Consider the following 19622-nt stretch of genomic DNA (forward strand, 5'->3'; position numbering starts at 1 on the left):
AAGTCCAATCCCTGGCCCTAGTCCAGGAGATGACCCACATGGCACAGCAGACCTCTCCTGTCTTACCCACTGCTCTCCTCAGCAGTGTATATCAGTCCAACTGCCTTTTCTGCTCCCTACTCTGTCTCTAGTGAAGCCTCTCACTCCCCTGTACCTCTGGCTTTAAAACAACTCTTGTATGCATAATAAATAAATCTTAAAAAAAAAATAAAAGTTTTGAAATGGATAGAAGAATGTTAAGTGTTTTGTTTAGTCAGGTGGAGGAAAGCACATGTCCTGGATTGTCTGCAGAGACAAGCAAGCAGATTTACTCAACACAACATACGAAAGACTTCATATTGGGCCCTCCCTGGTGGTGCAGCAGGTTAAAGAGCAGTAGTGCAAAAGAGCTGCAGCCACTTTAGTGCGAGTTGGACCCCCAGCCCTGGAGGTGACCCACATGACACAGCAGATCTCTCCTGCCTCACCCACTGCTCCCCTCAGCAGTGCACTTCATCAGTCTTCCTATTCTGCTCCCCACTCTGTCTCTGGTGAATCCTCTCACTGCCTCTACCTCTAGCCTGTATCCCAGTTCTGTATGAATAAATAAATAAATCTTTAAAAAAACAAAAAGACTTCATATCATGCAGCAAAAATTCTCTTGAAAGATAATGAAATTTGATATTAAAAGTGTAGGTAATGGTTGAAAGTCTTATATAAGTGTCTGTAAGCTACTTCACCTGCTAGGAAACTGGAAATGTTTTTCTCTAAGAAAATAGAGACTAGGGGTTCTAAATCCAGGAACATCATAAATGAGAAGGATGGAGATGGGGAGCCAAGAAATTAAATGAATGGTGGATCTTTGAAATCAGTCAACTTCCATTTAATTTCTTAATATTATCAATAGGAAGGTCTCTAAAATGAGAGGAATAACAGAGAGACAAGGCAGAGTACAGAGGGGCAAAATGACAGCAGATAGAGGGAAAGGAGTGGCATTAATCTCTAAGAAATGATATGTTCCATCTTAAAAAGAAAGATCAGGATGTTTCTTTACATACAAACATACATACATCATTCTTCATTTTGTGCATTTTTTCATCTCGGTTGTAACCCCCATGGACTTCCCACCACCAATTCACCCATGTCATGTGCACTCTTCCCACCCAGGATGTTACTTTTAAATCAACAAATGAGAAATAACTTTTGGGAATGAAAAAGATGGTAACTTTCTCTTCTCCCCCAAAAAATTAGAAGTAAAGATTGGAAGTAAAGTTGAAGCAATAATCTAGGAATTAGAACAAAATGATTAATGAAACAGGAGAAGATAATTTTAAAAATAAAAGTTATATCTGGAGGTTTAATATTTAACTAATGGGAATTCCAGATTGAGAGGACAGAGAAAATAGAAAAAAAACCAAAAATATTTCCAGAGCATTTTCCAAATTTAATCATAGATTTACACATTGAAAGAGCTGACAGAACAGTAAGAAAGACACAGACCAACTAGAGTTACACAGATTACACTATAAGCTTTTGGAAGGAATAAAGGTGGCATTCAAAGGGCCAGTCAGAGTGGCACTGGATATCATAGCAGTAACTTAGGAAGTTCAGAATTTAAAATTTATCAAATAACTGTCTTCTTTGGAAAGGAGTTCTGACCTGTAATTTTATTCCCAGTTGAATTATCAATCAAATGTGAATCGAGAACAAAGCTTTGTATGTTTAGATAGGCTAGTAACCCTAACATTTCAGTTCCCATGACCATATGTGTGTAAATAAATAACTATTAAGGGACGTGACCTTAACTACTAGGGAGGGAGAAGATACTAGATCCAGGAAGCTGAATTCAAAGACAAGAATCATTGGAGAGCTGAAGATGACAGCCATGTAAGTCATCTAGAGGATACCCCAACAGAGTGAAGCAAAAGAAAAAAAGGGTTCTGGGAGGGTGCAGCGTTAGAAAAAAACAGTATCTAATGTGTTTGAGCACTTACAAAATATTGGTAGACATGTAACACTTGTAGCATTTGAGGAAAAGCTAAACATACAGAAAGTAGGTGTGGGGGGAGGCAGTCATTAATTTGTTGGGAGGCATGCATAATCCTGTTGCTCTGCTTGACTCACCAAATAGCCTCTGTCCAGTCCTACGTTCACATTGACTCTTAATTTAAACAAAGATGGTAAAATTATATGTGATGTGGAAAGTGAAGGTAGAGGTAGGAGGTAAAGTACTTGTATTCCATGGCAGGATGTCAGGAGACTAAATTTGATAAAACATATTTAGAAAAATAGAGTGATTATCAGAAGATTTGATACTGGGCATACACAATTAAGGACAGCCCTGATGTTTTCTAGAAAGTTCTTGCCTCCATTGACTTTTATATAAAAATTAAGTTACATGGGCCCTCCCTGGTGGCACAGTGGGTTAAAGCTCAGGACAGCCAACAAATGAATGAAGCTAGCCACTGCTGCTTCAGCAAAAGTTTGAGCTCAGGTCAGGGAGGTGACCCATGTGGCTCAGCAGACCTCTCCTGTCTTGCCCCATGCTGCTCCCCTTTGCCATGTACTTAGCGAGTCTGCCTGTTCTGCTCCCCACTGTCTCTGGTGAATCCCTGCAACTTTAGGCTTGCACCCAGTTCTGTATGCATAAGTAAATTTTTTTTAATTAAGTTACATGGCACATTACAGAGACCCTTTTCCACATATATATCAGTTAGTACCAGCCAAAGACACATTTATATCATACATCTTTTTATGTTGTTAATAATAACACCACTGCCTTATTTATATCATATCTTTAGAAGTTTGACAGATGTTTTTGCCCTTGGACTTGGTATCACTTTTCCTTAATGACTCTCAAAGCTATTTCTTTCTTTTCACTTTACTGTTTCTTCTGGCCCCTTTCAATTGTAAAATATAACATGCAGTTAGGATATCTACTGTGTACTTTTGAAACAGAATGATTTTCCTACAAACAAGTAGCTTGGCTGTGTGAAAATATTATTGCTTTGGAAATATTTCCATAGCAGTAAGATGATTTACAATGTGTATTTGTGAGTGAATTGTAAAATTACTATCTGACATATGTTTTGAAAAATTCCATTGGTTCTGCCAGTTTTCAGTTTCTGGCACATTTAGACTAGAATTTGTACATGAGGAAATCAGACCTTCTTTTTCCTTGATTTACCAAGCGTTGTGGAATTTTGGAATTTGAGATCAAGCTAAATAAGTGTTAATTCTTAATTGAATCCCATTAATTTTTGCTGTAACTAAAAGGTATATGGGGTAAGTGATAGAGAAGGAGGAGAAGCACATATAATTATAACCCCACTTGGAATTTTCATTTATTTTCCTTAACTTCATAATTCGAAAAGAAGTTTCCAGCAGGGCATGGAAAATCTCGATGATTGAAGAGTATCCACAATGGGTTCCAATCATAGCCTGTGGTTCATCAGAGTTCACGGAGTTCTTATGGTCCTTGAATATTACTGGGGATAATTAAAGCCGAGTAAGTAGACTACTCAGTAAAGAGCAGAATGAAAGTGTATATACCTTATTTAGACTGAGAACAATGAATTGATATATAGAGGATGTAGATTTTAGTTAAGTAAACATAAGTCAGGATAAAAGAAAACTGCATGCAGAATTAGTTGTTAGATGGTGTTCAAAGCAAAAATTTGACTTTTTAAAGATCTTATTTATGTATTTATGTATTGTTGACTATGAATACATTTAATAGAATAAGCTTAGGTTTTTAAGAGAGTAAGAATTTTTTTAAATAAAAGTTTATTTTTACATCATTTTGTGCCTTTTTCCATCTCAGTTGTAATCCCCGTGGGCTTCCCATCACTAGTTCACCTGTGTGCCATCACCATAGTCCAGTGAACTTCCCCCTCCTCCATTTGTGATCTCATTCCCCACTCAACCCCCGTAAAATGTCTCTGGTGTGTAACTGTTCATTATTACTATTATTTTCTCCCCTGGTCCTTTATACTCCTGCTGAGTGAAACCATCTGGTATTTTTCCTTTTCTTTCTGGCTTATTTCACTAAGCATGATCTTTTCCAGCTCCATCTATGTTGCTGAAAAAGGCATGTGTTTATCTTTTTTGATTGCTGAGTAATATTCCATTGTGTATACATACCACATCATTTTAATCCAGTCATCAACTTTTGGGCATTTGGGTTGATTCCATGTCTTTTCTATTGTAAATAAAAATCGGGGTGTACTTGTCTTTTTGAATCAGTGTTTTTGTGTCTTTTGGGTAGATACCTAGGAGTGGGATTTGCTGGGTCATATGGAAGCTCCATGTTTAGCAGTTTGAGGAACCTCCAAACAGCTTTCCATAGTGGTTGTACTAGTTTGCATTCCCACCAGCAGTGCAGGAGAGTTCCCTTTGATCCACATGCTCACCAACATTTGTTGTCGCCAGTTGTTTGAAGATGTGCCATTCTCACTGGGGTGAGGTGGTATCTCATTGTGGTTTTAATTTGCATCTCCCTTATTACAAGTGATGTTGAACATTTTTTTCATATGCTTGCTGGTCATCTGCATTTCCTCTTTGGAGAAGTGTCTTTTTAGTTGTTCTGTGCATTTTTTGATGGAGTTTATTTTTGTTGAATTTCATCAGTTTCTGTAGATCTTCACAATCAATACTTTATCACTAGTTTTGTGTGAAAATATTTTCCCCCAATCAGTGGGATGTCTGTTTGTTTTTTGTAATCTCTTTTGCTGTACAGATGCTCTTTAACTTGATGTGTTCCATCTGTTTATCCTTTCCTTCACTATTGTTGTGTTGGGTGCTGTATCTTCAAAGATGTTACTGAGGTGTATGTCGTGTAGTGTTTCATCCATCTTTGCTTCCAGGTATTTTTATGGTTTTTGTTGTTATGTCTAGGTCTTTAATTCACTTCGAGTTGTTTTTTGTGCATGGTGCGAGGTAGTGATCTAGTTTCTTTCTTTCGTTCTTTCTTTCTTTTTTTTTGCATGCAGCTTCCCAGTTTTCCCAGCACCATTTGCTGAACAAACTTTCTTTGTCTATTGTATCTTCTTTGTTCCTTTGTCAAAGATTAGCTGCCCATAAACCTTTGGGTTTATATCTGGGTTTTCTATTCGAATTCACTAGTCTGTGTGTCTGTTCTTATTCCAGTACCATGCAGTTTTGATTATTATGGCTTTGTAGTATAGCTTGAAGTTTGGGATTGTGATGCCTCTGTTCTCTTTTTAGTCATGAGAGTTTTGGCTGTTTGAGGTCTTTTGTGATTCCATATGAATCTCATCGATATTTATTGTTTCTTTGAAGAATGTCATTGAGACTTTTATTGGGATAGAGTTATATTTTATTTATTTATGCACACAAGGACTGGGGTATAAGCCAGAGATACAGGGGTTAAGAGGATTCACAAGAGGCAGAGTGGGAAGCAGAACAGGCAGATCTACTGAAATACACCGCTGAGGGGAGCAGTGAGTAAGACAGGAGAGGTCTGCTCCATGTGGGTTAGCTCCCTGGCTGAGGATAGAATTTATGCCTCAGTGTCTACAGATAGCTTGATAGTACTGAGATTTTAACTCCTGTGCCACCAGGAGACTTTAATTCCTGTGTCACCATGACATTTTAAATTACATGTCAGTTTTCTAGATGTATTCCTAGATATGTTTTTATCTAGGAATTTATTTGTTAGGATTAATTTAGTCATGAAATGGTAATGCACTGGAATTATTTTGCTTCTAAAAAGAAATTATATTTCTACTGGGGCAAAATGTTGGATGGAAGAAATGCAGACTTGTTTTAAGTTTATTTAACCGCACAAAAATATTTTCTTAGATTCTGGCAAGAAAACCAGCCAATTGGAAAAACATCTGGGGTTCATTGAGGGAATGGCACCATCAGTAAAAATTACTTACAGGAAAAAAGTAATTAAAAAAAATATCTGCAGTTTCAACTTTGGATTTCTTTGTTGCCAGAAGGGGAAATAAAATGAAATCCATTAACTGGAGGTGTACCCAGGGACTCCAAAAAGTTAAAGGGGAAAAATACCATTTTGTTCTTCTTTCTAAGGTCCAGTCATCCACATGCACAAAGGCAAAGAAACAGACTCTTCATGTGTGCAGAGATCTTTAATTGGCACAGAGAGAGAAAAAGAAAAATGTCAAATAATAGACTCCCAGACAAACTGAAAATTCACCTGTCCCCTCATGGGCAAACACTCAGCCAAAGCAAGGCAGTTGAGGCTCAAAAGGTTGTCATACCTTAAGGCAGCTCCACTAGGTGGATTATTTCTGCCTAGACAGCTAAAGGTGGCAGGAACAGAGACCCTACGTAACTCTCCCTTCTCTACTCATCTTCCCTACCTCTCCTTTCCTCTACCTTTAATATAGTTCTATCTTACTCCTTCCTCCTACCGAGGTCTCCCCATTCAGGAAGTTGAGTTAATGGCCTGCTGGAAATTCTAATCCAAGGTAGATGCATGTGAATAAGGGTACAGACTATGGCAACCAGTCCTGCAGGCAAGGCAAGGTGACGCGCCTCCCCTTTCACAGCAATTCTGTAACATCTATGAAAGCTCATTTTTGTTTTTGTTTTTTTTAAAGATTTATGTGGACCTCCTTGGTGGTACAAGGGGTAAAACAGCACGGTGAAACTGTCTGCAGCCACTGCAGCTCAACTTCAGTCCCTGGCTAGGGAGCTAACCCACATGGCTCAGCAGACCTCCCTATCTCACCTGCTGCTCTCCTCAGCACTGTATTTTAGTAGATTTGCCTGTTCTGTTCCCAACTCTCTATCTGGTGAATCCTCTTAACCCCTGCACCTCTGGCCTGGATCTCAGTTCTTGTATGCATAAGTTAACAAATACAAAAGCTTGGGTGTAGGCCAAAAGTGTGTGGGTGGGGGTGAGGGGGGTTGAGAAGATTCACCAGAGACAGAATGCATCAGTTCCATTAAATGTGAGTAAATGATACACTTCAATCAAAACCATAGTTTGTAAGACTGAATAAAAAATAAGATTCAGGCCCTCCCTGGTGGCACAGCCGGTTAAAGCACAGCACTGAGAATCTGAGGCCACTTCCGCATGAGTTCGATTCCCGCCTGCCCTGGAGGAGACCACATGGCGAGTCAGACCTCTCCTGACCCGCCCGCTGCTTCCCTCAGCAGTGTACTTCGTCGATCTGCCTGTTCTGCTCCCCACTCTGTCTCTGGTGAAGCCTCTCACCGCCCCTGAGCCTCTGGCCTGTACCCCAGTTCTGTATGAATAAATAAATAAATCTTTAAAAAAAAAAAAAATAAGATTCAACTCTGCTGTGTAAAAAGCCACCTTTTGATTCAAAGCCAAAATAGAATTCACAGTAACATCAAAAAGAATAATATGGCCCTTCCTAGTGGCACAGGGGTTAAAGTCTCAGCATTATGAAGCTATCAGCAGCCACTACAGCATGAGTTTGATCCCCAGCTCAGGAAGCTTATCTACAAGGCACGGGCAGACCTCTTTTGTCTCACCAGCTGCTCCCCTCAGCAGTATATTTCAGTAGATTTGCTTGTTCTGCTCCCCACTCTGTCCCTGGTGAATCTGTTTCTTACCCTCCATACCTTTGGTATGCATAAATAAATCTTAAGAAAGTAGAAAAAAAATAAAATAATAAGATACTTAGGAGTACATGTGACAAAAGGCACTGGAATTAATAAGACATTACTAAGAGTAATAACAGAAGACCTTAATAAATATAGAGATGTTTTCCATACTTGTGATTAGCAAGATGACAGATTTCTCAAAGCTGTTCTATGGAATTAATGCAATCTTTCAAAATTGCAGCAGACTTTTTTCAGGGACAGGAATTGGCATACTGGTTCTAAGATTTACATGGAAACTCAAAGATTCAATAATTTTCTTATTAAAAAAATTTATGCATATAAAAGCTGGGGTATAGGCTAGAGGTGTGGGGGGATGAAAGGATTCATTAGAGACAGACTGGGGAGAAAAACAGGGAGATCTACTAAAATACACTGCTGAGGGGAGCAGGTGAGGTCTGCTGCGCCATGTGGGTCAGCTTCCTGTTTCAGTGCCTGCACATAGCTTCATAGTACTGAGACTTAATTCCTTGTACCACCAGGGAGGCCCAAGATTGAAGAATTTTCAAAGTGATTTTGAAAAAAATGAAGTAAGAAGACTTAACTCAGAACATAGCTTCTGTGGTAATCAAGACAGTGAGTTATGGGCATAAAGATATAAATAAAGATTAATGGAACAGTACTGAGAATCCAAAAACCAGTAATTACTTTTACGGTTAGTTGATTTCCTTTCTTAATTTTTTGAGACATGGATAGGGTTGATTTTCAATAAAGATTTCAACAAAGGCAATTCAGTGAGAAAAGGAGTTGTTGTTGTTGTTGTTTTAAGATTTATTTATGCATACAAGAACTGGGGTGTGGGCAAGAGGTGCAAGGGGTGAGAGGATTCACCAGACAGAGAGTGGGGAGCAGAACAGGTAGAGTGACTGAAGCATGTTGCTGAGGGAAGCAGCAGGCGAAACAGGAGAGGTCTTCTGCGCCATGAGGGTCATCTCCCTGGCCGGGGATGGAACTCATGCTGCAGTGGCTGCAATTAGCTTCATAGTGCTGTGCTTTAACACATTGCACCACCAGGGAGGGCCCTGAACTTCAAAAACATTTAAAAAGCCAGATGCAAAGGTGACATCATTTCTTTTTTTATAAAAATGTCCAGAAAATGAAAATATACAGAAGCAGAAAGTAGTTTAGTGATTGCTAGAATTTGGAATTGTTTAAAACGGGCATGAGGGATGTTCTTGGGGTGATGGAAATTCATCAAAACTGAATTCTGGTGATTGATGCATAACTTTATAAGGTTACTAAAAGTTATTGAATATAAGCTTAAAAGCAGTGAATTTTATGGTATGTAAATTATATTACCAACCTGTTAAAATGCTGTATGCAAATTAAATACCATGATAGTGAAAAAAGTGATTGCTTTTTGATAAGAATTTTAATGTAACCAGTGAGTCATAAACTACAATTACAAATTTTTGTTTCTTCCTATATTTTATAAAAGAAGTTATTTGTTATAATGGTATTCAGTCTGTTTCTGTGCCGACTTTATTTGCTAAACTGAGGGTAACATTGAATTTATTATTTTTTTCAAAGCTCTCTACTATTGAGATAAAAAGTGAAGAGACCTTAGAAACCTACCTACTAGATTTACAGTTAAAACAAAGATTTTGGCCCTCCCTAGTGGCTCAAGGGGTTAGGGCACAGCACTGCAAGATAGTCACAGCTGCTTTAGTGCAAGTTCAATTCCTGGCTCCAGAAGTGATCCACATGGCACAACAGAACTTGCCTGTCTTGCCCGCTGGCTCCCCTCAGCAGTGTACTTCATCAGTCTACATGTTCTGCTCCCTGCTCTGTCTCTGGTGAATCCTCTCACCGCCCCTACACCTCTGGCCTGTATCCCAGTTCTTTATGCATAAATAAATCTTTTTTTAGAAATCCCCTTATCTTCACCTTTAGGTCTGTGCTCTTGACACTCCCTGCAATAGTTTGACACCTGTCTGGATGTTGTGCCTCCTGATCTGGGTGTTTGAGCCCTAAGGGTCTTGGTTTCCATAACTTGATTAATGGCTTAAGCTAATGATAACCCCTTCTATGAGTGAAAAGATTTCTGACCTTGTAGTGTCCTCTCCAGTCTTTCTATTCTTAATCCTCCATCATTAGTTATCTTTCAGTATACAAGATACATTGGTTGTGAAGCAATCTCCAGAATGCTTTTCATCTTGCAAAAAACAAGATACCTTTTGAAATTAAAATACCTTTGTAAGTTAGCGTAGCTGCATGTATCTGAGGCTCAAATTTAAAATTGCTTAAGTGTGTTGGGAGTTTATTTTTCTTTCACATAAAGTCCAGAGGCCTACTTTCTGGAATCATCTGAGTTTTTGTTTTTTTTTAAAACGATTTATTTGTTCATACAGAACTGGGGTACAGGCCAGAGGCGCAGGGGCGGTGAGAGGCTTCACCAGAGACAGAGTGGGGAGCAGAACAGGCAGATTGACGAAGTACACTGCTGGGGGAACAGCGGGACGAAGTACACTGCTGAGGGGAGCAGCGGGTGGGTCAGGAGAGGTCTGCCACACCATGTGGTCACCTCCGGGACAGGCGGGAATCGAACTCATGCAGAAATGGCTTTAGCTTCTCAGTGCTGTGCTTTAACCTGCTGCGCCACCAGGGAGGGCCCACCTGAGGTTTTTAACTAGTTTTCTGTTTGTCTTTAAAACTCCTTCCAGCTGTGTATTTCAGTAGATCTGCCTGTTCTGTTCTCCACTCTGTCTCTAGTGAATCCTCTTAGTTCCCCACCCCCAATAACTCTGGCCTACAACCCAGTTCCTTATGCATAAATTAAAAAAGTAAGTCTTAAAACAAAACTGTCCTTCAATTTCATGATACAACTTGAAGTTTGAAGTTCACTTATCCTAGTCACATTTCAAGCAGTAAATCAGGAAGGCAAAGAAGGGACACATCCTCTTTAAGGACATGTCCAAATTTACATACATAACCTTTTTTTAATATCCTGTTGCACTGAACTGAATAACCTCACCTGTCAAGCTGCAAGGGGAATGATATCATCTTTCCATATTTTGATACTTGAAAATTAGGAATTCTAGGAAACACTTATTGGGGTAATTAGTGTTCTCTACAAAATATTCACTTAACAATTTATCTTTTATAAAGGTTGAATAAGTCAGATCTTTAATTTCCTTTCTTAGAGTTGGTAACTAATTTAATCAGCAGGGGTCACTGTTGAGAACGTCCGTATTCCTTTTCTTCTACTTTTGTTTGATCTGTCATTACCCATCCCATTCTTATCTTAAGCTTCTTATTGGTTTCCTGGTCTTGTTTGTGTGCTGAGCATTTAGCTTTATTACATTAGTAAATTGATCCCAAAACCAATAAGGTGTTGCTCATTTGAATGTGCATATTTTATAAAACAAAACAAAACAGAAAAGCTAAAATAATAGCAAAAAAAATGCTTCTCACTATTCAGGGACTCTTTGATGATGTATTTGTAGTAAGTAGCTTCAAAGTTGTATTTCTCAGTTAATTTTTAGAACAGCAATATAGTTGTATACAGAACAATATAAATGCTAATATATGTCAAATCAAGGCACTCTCTAAAAAACCTGATTATTAATAAAATGTCCTAAACTAATGTTAACCTCCATAAAAAGAAGAAAAAAAAAAAAAGGAAAAGGGAATGTCCTTTTCCTAGAAGACAGGACTGTTGCAGTATGTTTGCTTGATTAGGTGCTGATGTCCTACCTTGAAGTAGAGGACAAAAAAATCTAGTTGCTCCCCTGTTTTGCTCCTGATCACTTCCTTGTAATTGTTCATGAATAGTTAATAAAAATACATAGCAATGTGACCCTGTGTTAATAAAAAGCCAGGTTACCTAAGAATGTCAAATGTTTGAACAGTCACACCCTCTACTGCTATTATATTTAAAATCATTCATTGTAATGCATTATAACCTTCACCTGTTGGCTTTGTCATCCTTTATATTTTTGCACACATATCATACAGTTTGGATTTAGTTGAAATAGGAAATATCTAAAACATATAATCTGCTTCTGTGAAATATGTTTTACAAATATCATAAACTGGAGCAAATGCCTTATGGATTTCCTAGATAACATCTCGAATGATTTTGGACTGCCTTTAGGATTATTGTCTGAGCTCCACTGACATGTATGTCACTTCAAATAGTTAGGTCCTTTGATTATAGGAGTTTGAATTGTAAATTGGGGGGGGTTCCTGAAAACCTCAGTCTACTTATCTGTCCATTCTTATAATTTAAGGAAGCATCTATCTTGGAGGGCTTGCTTAAGATACATGGACCCTTTCAGTTTCTAATTCTGTAGGTCTTGAGTGTAACCTGAGAATACATGTTTCTAACAAGTTCTGCTTGATGCTGATGTTCAGGTGACCACAATTTGTCAACCAGTGATCTTATCCTGTCTTGGAAACTTGTGTTAATTATGTGTAAACAGAAGGAGAGGGAAATGCAAACCTAGATACATGTCTTGTATCTCCCAAATCCTTCTAGGATACTGACTTTGCCTTTTCTCTTTATACCTTTATGCTACTACAGAGACAGTAGTATTCAGTCTATAAAGGCTGAAGTAAGGGCAAAATTAGCTGTTGAGTGTGTTTTTTGCTTCTTTTATATATCAAGAATTATAGAAGTTATGGGGACAACATACCATTTATATTTTTATTAATTACTGTGTTATTACTGTGCATAGTCAAGTGAACAAAATGCCCTATTAGATGAGATATGTAGCATTTTTAAAGAAAGATTTATTTCTTTATGCATACAGAAATGGGGCACAAGCCAGAGGTTTTGGGGCAGTGAGAGGCTTCACCGGAGACTGAGTGGGGTGCAGAACAAGCACATCAACAAAGTACAATGCTGAGGGGAGCAGCCAGTGGCTCAGGAGAGATCTGCCATGCTTTGTGGGTCACCTCTGGGGCTGGGGGTAGAACTTGCACTGAAGTAGCTGTGGCCAGCTTGCAGTGCTGCATCCTAACCCATTGCACCACCAGGGAGGGCCAGATATGTAGCATTTCAAAGAGTACTTTGCATATATATAAAATAAAGAATTTAGCATTCCTAATCTAAAAATTATTCTTTTGCTTTTCATGGATTTGATGTGGGTATGGTCTAGTAGATGCTATGTTTGTATAATAGCTACAGATGCCCTTGTTCCCCAAACTTTCTCACACTGATGATACATGTGTTTGTTTGTTTGGCTGTCCAACTCTGTAAAGTCTACATTTGCAAGACATTATTATTTGTGTCATTCACCCTTGATTATTCAGCTTTTAAAATACATTGTAAATCTTTTATGGGATGTTTTCCTGTAAGTATGTATGTATACCCATTGGAGAGTGATCATCATGGTGTGGCATCTAGAAACCATGTTGTTTCAGATAATATGAATCCCAGGAAATATGGCTTCATTTTGAAAGAATGCTGTATAGAAGAGGGATTTTTATTTAAATATCCAGTAATGGGTTTCCAGAAATTACAGGGAAACAGATGATTCTTTGGTGTCATATAATTTCCCAAAATACAGTAATCAGGCAAATATATGGCATTACTTCTGTTATAAGATAATCTGCTTGCTACATCTATACAGAAACTTGGTAGATGACTGACTTCCACCATCAAGTCTTCATCCTTACTTTTGTAAAGATCCTTTTCTCTAGTTCCTCCTCCCCGCTCCCATTTCCACTGTCTTTCCTGTAATGGTAAAGAGACTTAAATAATTTTTTTTTATAAGTTTATTTTTACATCATTTTGTACATTTTTTTTTCCATCTCAATTGTAATCCCCACAGGTTTCCCATCACCAAGAGACTTGCATAATTTTTTACTTAAAAATGATTTCAGTATATTCCTACTTATCTTCTTGCTACCAGTTCAGAGTTTAGTTGCTTTAGGTTCCTCTAATTATTTCAAATTTCTAGCCTGATATAATAATTTCACCATCTAATCCTACCATGCACTTAAGAGTTCACTAATTAGACTTGTTTAGTCCCTGCAGTGTCTCATGCTCTGTGCTCAGTTCTGGAAATATGGTGGCAGACATGCTCTTACAGAGCCTTTCTTTTGGCTAGAAGATAGATTTTTATAATTATTAGAAAAATTTAAATAATTACTCTTTTAATACCTGAAATTGAAGGGGACGTACATTCTATTTATTACTTCTCTACCTCGTCTGTGTCTCCATTCTTTAAAGCATGAAATTCTAAGACCTTCAGGTACGCCTCCAGGTTTTTACATGTTCCTAGCTTCTTTTCCCCTAAAAAATGTCCTTTTAAAAAAAAAATTATTAATGCATACAGAACTGGGGTACAGGCTAAAGGTGCAATGAGGATTCTCCAGAGACAGAGTAGGGAACAGAACAGGCAGATCGATGAAGTACACTGCAGAGGGAAGCAGCGGGCGGGTCAGGAGAGGTCTGCTGTGCCATGTGGGTCACCTGTGAGGTGGGGAATCAAACTTGCATTGAAGCGGCTGTGGCTAACATGCAGTGCTGCATCCTAACCCATTGTACCACCAGTGAGGGCCCCCCCAAATTTCCTTCTGACCTTTCTTTAAGACATAGGTTACATATCAGCAAATGAACAGTTGTTTCTCTTGTCCCATTTATCTGGGCCTTCATCTCTGATAACTAGTGAAGTATTATTTCTCCTTTCTTGTAGAGCTGCTGCTGCCTAAGTGCAAAGGTAGTCTCTCTCTCTCTCTCTCTTTTTTTTTTTTAAATTTATTTTTACATCATTCTTCATTTTGTGCCTTTTTCCATCTTGGTTGTAACACCTGTTTACTTCCCACTACCAATTCACCCGTGTGTCATCACCATAGTCCCGTGCATCTTTCCCACCTGCAAAGATAGTCTTATTGTCATTGTATCTCATTACCTAGAAAAGTGCCTGATGGTTACGAATGGTCAATAAGTATTCATTGCTTGAAGTCAGAAGGAATCTCTGAACATTTATTTAATAATTTAATAATATTTAATAATGGGCCTGAACCTATTTGTCTCAGCATTAATGATGTATTTGTCATTTTATCCTGCTTTATATTGGGTATAGCTATTTGTTGTGTGTGTGTGTGTTTTCTTTTTTCTTTTTCAGTGCAGTTTTCTAGAAAAGTTTATAGTTCTGATCCCCTTTGTGGGAAAAATGGCAACTGTTTGAAAGTAGCCAATGTAGGGGCACAGCGGTTAACGCACAGCACTGTGAAGCTGTTTGAAGCCCCACTGCAGCACAAGTTCTATCTCCAGTCAGGAGGGTGACCCACATGGGTCAGCAGATTTCTCCTGACCTGCCTGCTGCTCCCCTTGGCACAATATTTCAGTAGCTCTATCTGTTACTGCTCCCCACTCTGTCTTTGGTGAGTCCTCTCATCCCACCCCACCCTTTGCAGCTCTGGCCTGTACCCCAGTTCTTGTATGTATAAATAAATAAATCTTTTTTTTTTTTAAAGATTTATTTATTTGTGCATACAGAACTGGGGTACAGGCCAGAGGCTCAGGGGCAGTGAGAGGCTTCACCAGAGACAGAGTGGGGAGCAGAACAGGCAGATCGACGAAGTACACTGCTGAGGGGAGCAGCGGGCGGGTCAGGAGAGGTCTGGCTCGCCATGTGGTCTCCTCCGGGGCAGGCGGCAGGCGGGAATCGAACTCATGCGGAAGTGGCTTCAGATTCTCAGTGCTGTGCTTTAACCCGCTGCGCCACCAGGGAGGGCCTAAATAAATAAATCTTTTATAAAAAAAAGCCAATGTGGGTTGTTTCATTACTGTATGTACAAGAATGCATAAGGTGGTGGTTATGAAGTACTGTCAGTTTTTAGAATGATACATAGTTCAAAGAAAATGTTCCCTATACCTGGTTTCTGAACATCTCCTTGAGTAAGTAAAGTGAGTTAGATTTTGTGTATCACCTTACTTTAATGGATTTTTAAAATGTGCCCTCCATTGTGATGGGATTTTTAAGCTAGTAACCTTTCATAACTCAGTTTCCTTACATGTAAAGTGAACATGAGGCATAGTATGAAGAGCCAATGTAAATAATACACAAATACTAAAATAGTCCCTGGAATATGTCATCCTGACTGCTTTTAGTTCATTTTTTTCTAAAGATAAGGCACAAAGAAAATGTCTGGAAGATGATTTTCAGTTGAGTCTTTGAAAATATGATTTTGGCTTGTAATACACTCTGTAGTTATTTACCTCTCTCTAAAAAAGATCAACTCTAAACTGATAAGTTGAAGATAATAGAATATTAAGTAACTTGTCATAATGATTTTGTTTTTTGCAGATGTTCTCAAATAGTGATGAAGCTGTAATCAATAAAAAACTTCCCAAAGAACTTCTCTTACGGTAAGTATGAGTATTAATTTTGTGGGGGTGGGAGGTTTGGTATTTATTACGTTTGCCTATTCTAAAACCTTCAGACTTGTTGCTAATTTTCATAAATATGATCTGGATTATTTGAAATTTTAACTATTCATTATTTTGTTAAACAATTTTACTCTATTTTCTAAGTATGAATCAAGATATTTTAGTGTTTTAATTTAGTAAAATTTTTTCCCCACCCAAAATATCTATGAATGATTTCCCCCTTACATTATTTCATGTAATGTGAAAGAGATAGCTTCTTTTATAGTGTCCATTTTTTGAAGTAATTCTGATGTCTATGAAATAACTTATGTTTGCAACAAAATATTACACAAAAATGCAATCTATAGAAGATCACAGCCCTTTATTTTAAAGATTAAAAGGCAAAAATCACTTGAAGCTTTCCTGTATTATACTTAAGGGTGAATCTTCCCTCCTTAATTCTATCTTCCTCACCCTGGACATTGGTTACAGGGAGGAATTAAATAACTGTATACTAGCTTAATACATTATCATGACAGGATTTGGGAAGAAAGGCAAGGAATCACAGTACCTTCTCTAAGATATGGAAATGAGTAGCCATGATTGGGGAGATTGGATAAAAGAGGAATGTTATAGAAGGGTGATAATATGTGCATCACTTCTTAAGTTGGAACACTGGAGATTTTTTTTTTTAAGATTTACTTATTTATGCATACAAGAGCTGGTGTGTAGGCCAGAGATGTAGTGGGGAGCAGAACAGGAAGATCTATTGAAACACTCTGCTGAGGGGAGCCGCAGGAAAGACAGGAGAAGTCTGCTGAGCTGTGTGGGTCACTCCCTGATGGAGGGATGAACTGACTGCTGCAGTGGCTGTGGATGGCTTCATAGTGCTTTGTCTTTACTCCTTGTGCCACCAGGGAGCCACCTCACTGGAGGTATTTTTACCACAACAACGTTTTCATGAATGACAATTTGATTCTAATTTATTATATGTGTTTTATTGAAACTGATCATGTGTACATTATAGTTTAAATTTGCTCCTGTCTAGGCTAAGCAGAGAAACTACCAAATATGATAGGATTTCTGTGAGGAAGGAGTTTGTGTTCCACTTGACCAGCGTTAAATGATAGGAAAAAGTTCCTTTCCAAATTGGAGACAGAGTGAACTTGATATTTTGGGAAGGAAGGAAATGGTTTGACACTGTAAACCATATTACATGTGCATGCACTTAAGGATATAAAGGAGTGATTTTGTCTAAACCCTTAAGAGCCAAATAGGAAAGAGGCTTGCTTAGTATCTTTAACTTTATACTAAACATATAACTATCAGTATAAATAAGTTCAGTCTGGGCATGATGCTGAAATTAATTGAATATAATATTCCTTAAGAATGCTTTAATTTTGTTTAAAGTATTTAGCTCATGACTAGAAGCAACAGATTCCCCTGGAAGCGGGGAAACTAGGTAGTAGGAATAGAAGAAAATTTTCTATTAAAAGTTTTCACTTTAAACTTTTTGTTTTGAAGATCTTTTACTTACCAAAAGTTAGAAAAACAGTACAAAGAATTCAGGCTTCCACAATATTAACATTTTATATAACTAAGTGATATAATTATCAAAATCAGGAAATTAACATTGATACAGTACTATTAACTAACCATCAGGATTTATTCAGATTCCTAATTTGTTCCAAAACATAGAATATCTTTTGTCTGACTTGGGATCCAGGGTTTATGTGTCCCATTATCTCATGCCTGTTTAGTTCCTTTTATTCTAGGTCAAGTTCTTAGTCTTCCTATGTCTTTCATAATCTTGATACTTTTGAGTATCCATGCGTTATTTTATAGAACTTCCCTCAATTTGGCTTTGTCAAATCTTGCCTCATGATTAAATTCAGTTTTTACATCTTGGCAAGTATACCACAAAAATTGGACATGCCCTTCTCCATGTTTTATTCAGCTATATTAACTTTAATCACTTAGTTAAGAAAATGTGTTTAAGTTTCTCCAGTGTAGAATTATTTTTCTCTTTGTAATTGATAAGGAGATATGTTGTGTAGATAGGTTGAGGCTATGTAAGTGTTACTCTTATCCATTGATTTTAGCATCCATAGATACTATGTTTATTTTAACTGTTATAGCTGTAACTGTAATGTTTTGCCAATTATTGTCTAACCATAGTTCCTTCTACATTTATTAATTGAAATTTTACCATAAGGAAGAGTTTTCCTTCAGTTCCATTTACTTACTTAGTTATCTTTATCAGTATGGGCAAAAGGATTTTTGTTTTTTTCTATGAAAATACTGTCACTTTATTGTTTAGCCTGTGTCTTCTAAATTAGAGTGTATTAGTTATTTAATAAATATCATACATTTGGTTTGGTTACATATTACATCATTTCTGTCCAAATGTGTTACTCTAAAAAGAGAAAAATTGTTAGTAGGACCGCACTGTTTCCTTATAAATGCAAAACTACAGCCAAGTTAACCAGTGAATTATAAGTAAGTGTTCTTGTTTCCTCTTAACTTTGATTTACTTTAACTTACTTACTGGTTCTCCTTTCCTTTGAAACAGAGTTTATTATTAATGCTCTAGCCAGCTGGAATCTGCTGTTTGCATAATGTGAAATTCAGTTAGCAGCATTAACAGTACTCTCTTTCAGAGAAGAACCGTATGCATTTATTTAGAAGTACTTCTTGAAAAATAGATGTCAGTGTTTATTAGACAAAGACTCTTGTGTCTTGGCTACTGTACAGTGACTTTCTCAGAGTTTCCTTCTTGAGGATATTGATAACTATAAAAATGACGTGCGTGATTAGACTGCTTGAGCCCACACATGCCCTTTTAACTATAAAACAGCAGTTTCAGAATAAGGACGGTTATTATTTGTAAGGATATGACCTTATTTTCTGATTATCTTTTGAACTCTTTGAGGTGCTGGGTCATAATTGTGATGTAACATACACTAAGTATGTGAGTTGATAGGTGTTAGCTTTCTAAACTAAGATGGAAAGGATGAATTTTCTGGGATTTTTTTTCTTTGAAAACCACCCCTGGATTTGGTATTTACTAGAAGGACTCAAAGAATGCAACACATAACCATATTCATGCTTGTGATTTATTATAGGGAAAGGATACAAACTAAGATTAGCAAACATGAAGTGTATCTTGTGAAATACTGGAAACTGGGCATAAACTTCCAAGAGTTTTATCCCATTGGAGTCACACAAGATTCTTTTTATTCTTCTAGCAGCAACTTATGACAGTATAAATGAAATGTTATCTATCAGGGGATAGTAGGAAACTTTCCAAAGTCCCAAATTCTCATATAATATCCAAGGGCCAACATTACACCAGGCATTTTTCTAAGGATACATAAACATTCTATTTCATATTCTTTTTAAGAACCTTACAATGCTGACAATTGCTAGTAGTTTTGTTTTTTATTCACTTGCCATATCTGGGTGGATGTATGCATGTATCTATCTGTTTTCCTGAAGTTCAGGCTCAAAATGATGAAAGCTAGTAAGGATCTGCTCTATTGAAAGCAATGAGGCTATACCATAAATTTGAAAAGGGCCTAGTTCGGTTATGGAGAAACTTCTAATGACCTGGATTAAATAACAGACACAGAAACATATCCCTCTTGGTCCCATAATAGTCATGACCAAACCAAAATAATTGTTTACAATGTTGAAA

General features: G+C 37.5%; 1 protein-coding gene across 2 annotated transcripts in view; it reads left to right on the plus strand.

Annotated features, from left to right (window-relative positions):
* Positions 1–19622, plus strand: part of FBXL20 (F-box and leucine-rich repeat protein 20) — a 70151-nt gene that overhangs the window by 20337 nt on the left and 30192 nt on the right. For both annotated transcript variants that reach the window (XM_012726474.1, XM_004684255.2), the window contains exon 2: positions 15864–15925. In XM_012726474.1, the coding sequence (XP_012581928.1) occupies positions 15864–15925 (62 nt within the window). The remainder of the gene's footprint in view (positions 1–15863; positions 15926–19622) is intronic.

This window comes from Condylura cristata, unplaced genomic scaffold (genome assembly GCF_000260355.1).
Source record: "Condylura cristata isolate star-nosed mole 26May11 unplaced genomic scaffold, ConCri1.0 scaffold00017, whole genome shotgun sequence".
In the NCBI taxonomy this organism is placed as follows: Eukaryota; Metazoa; Chordata; class Mammalia; order Eulipotyphla; family Talpidae; genus Condylura; species Condylura cristata.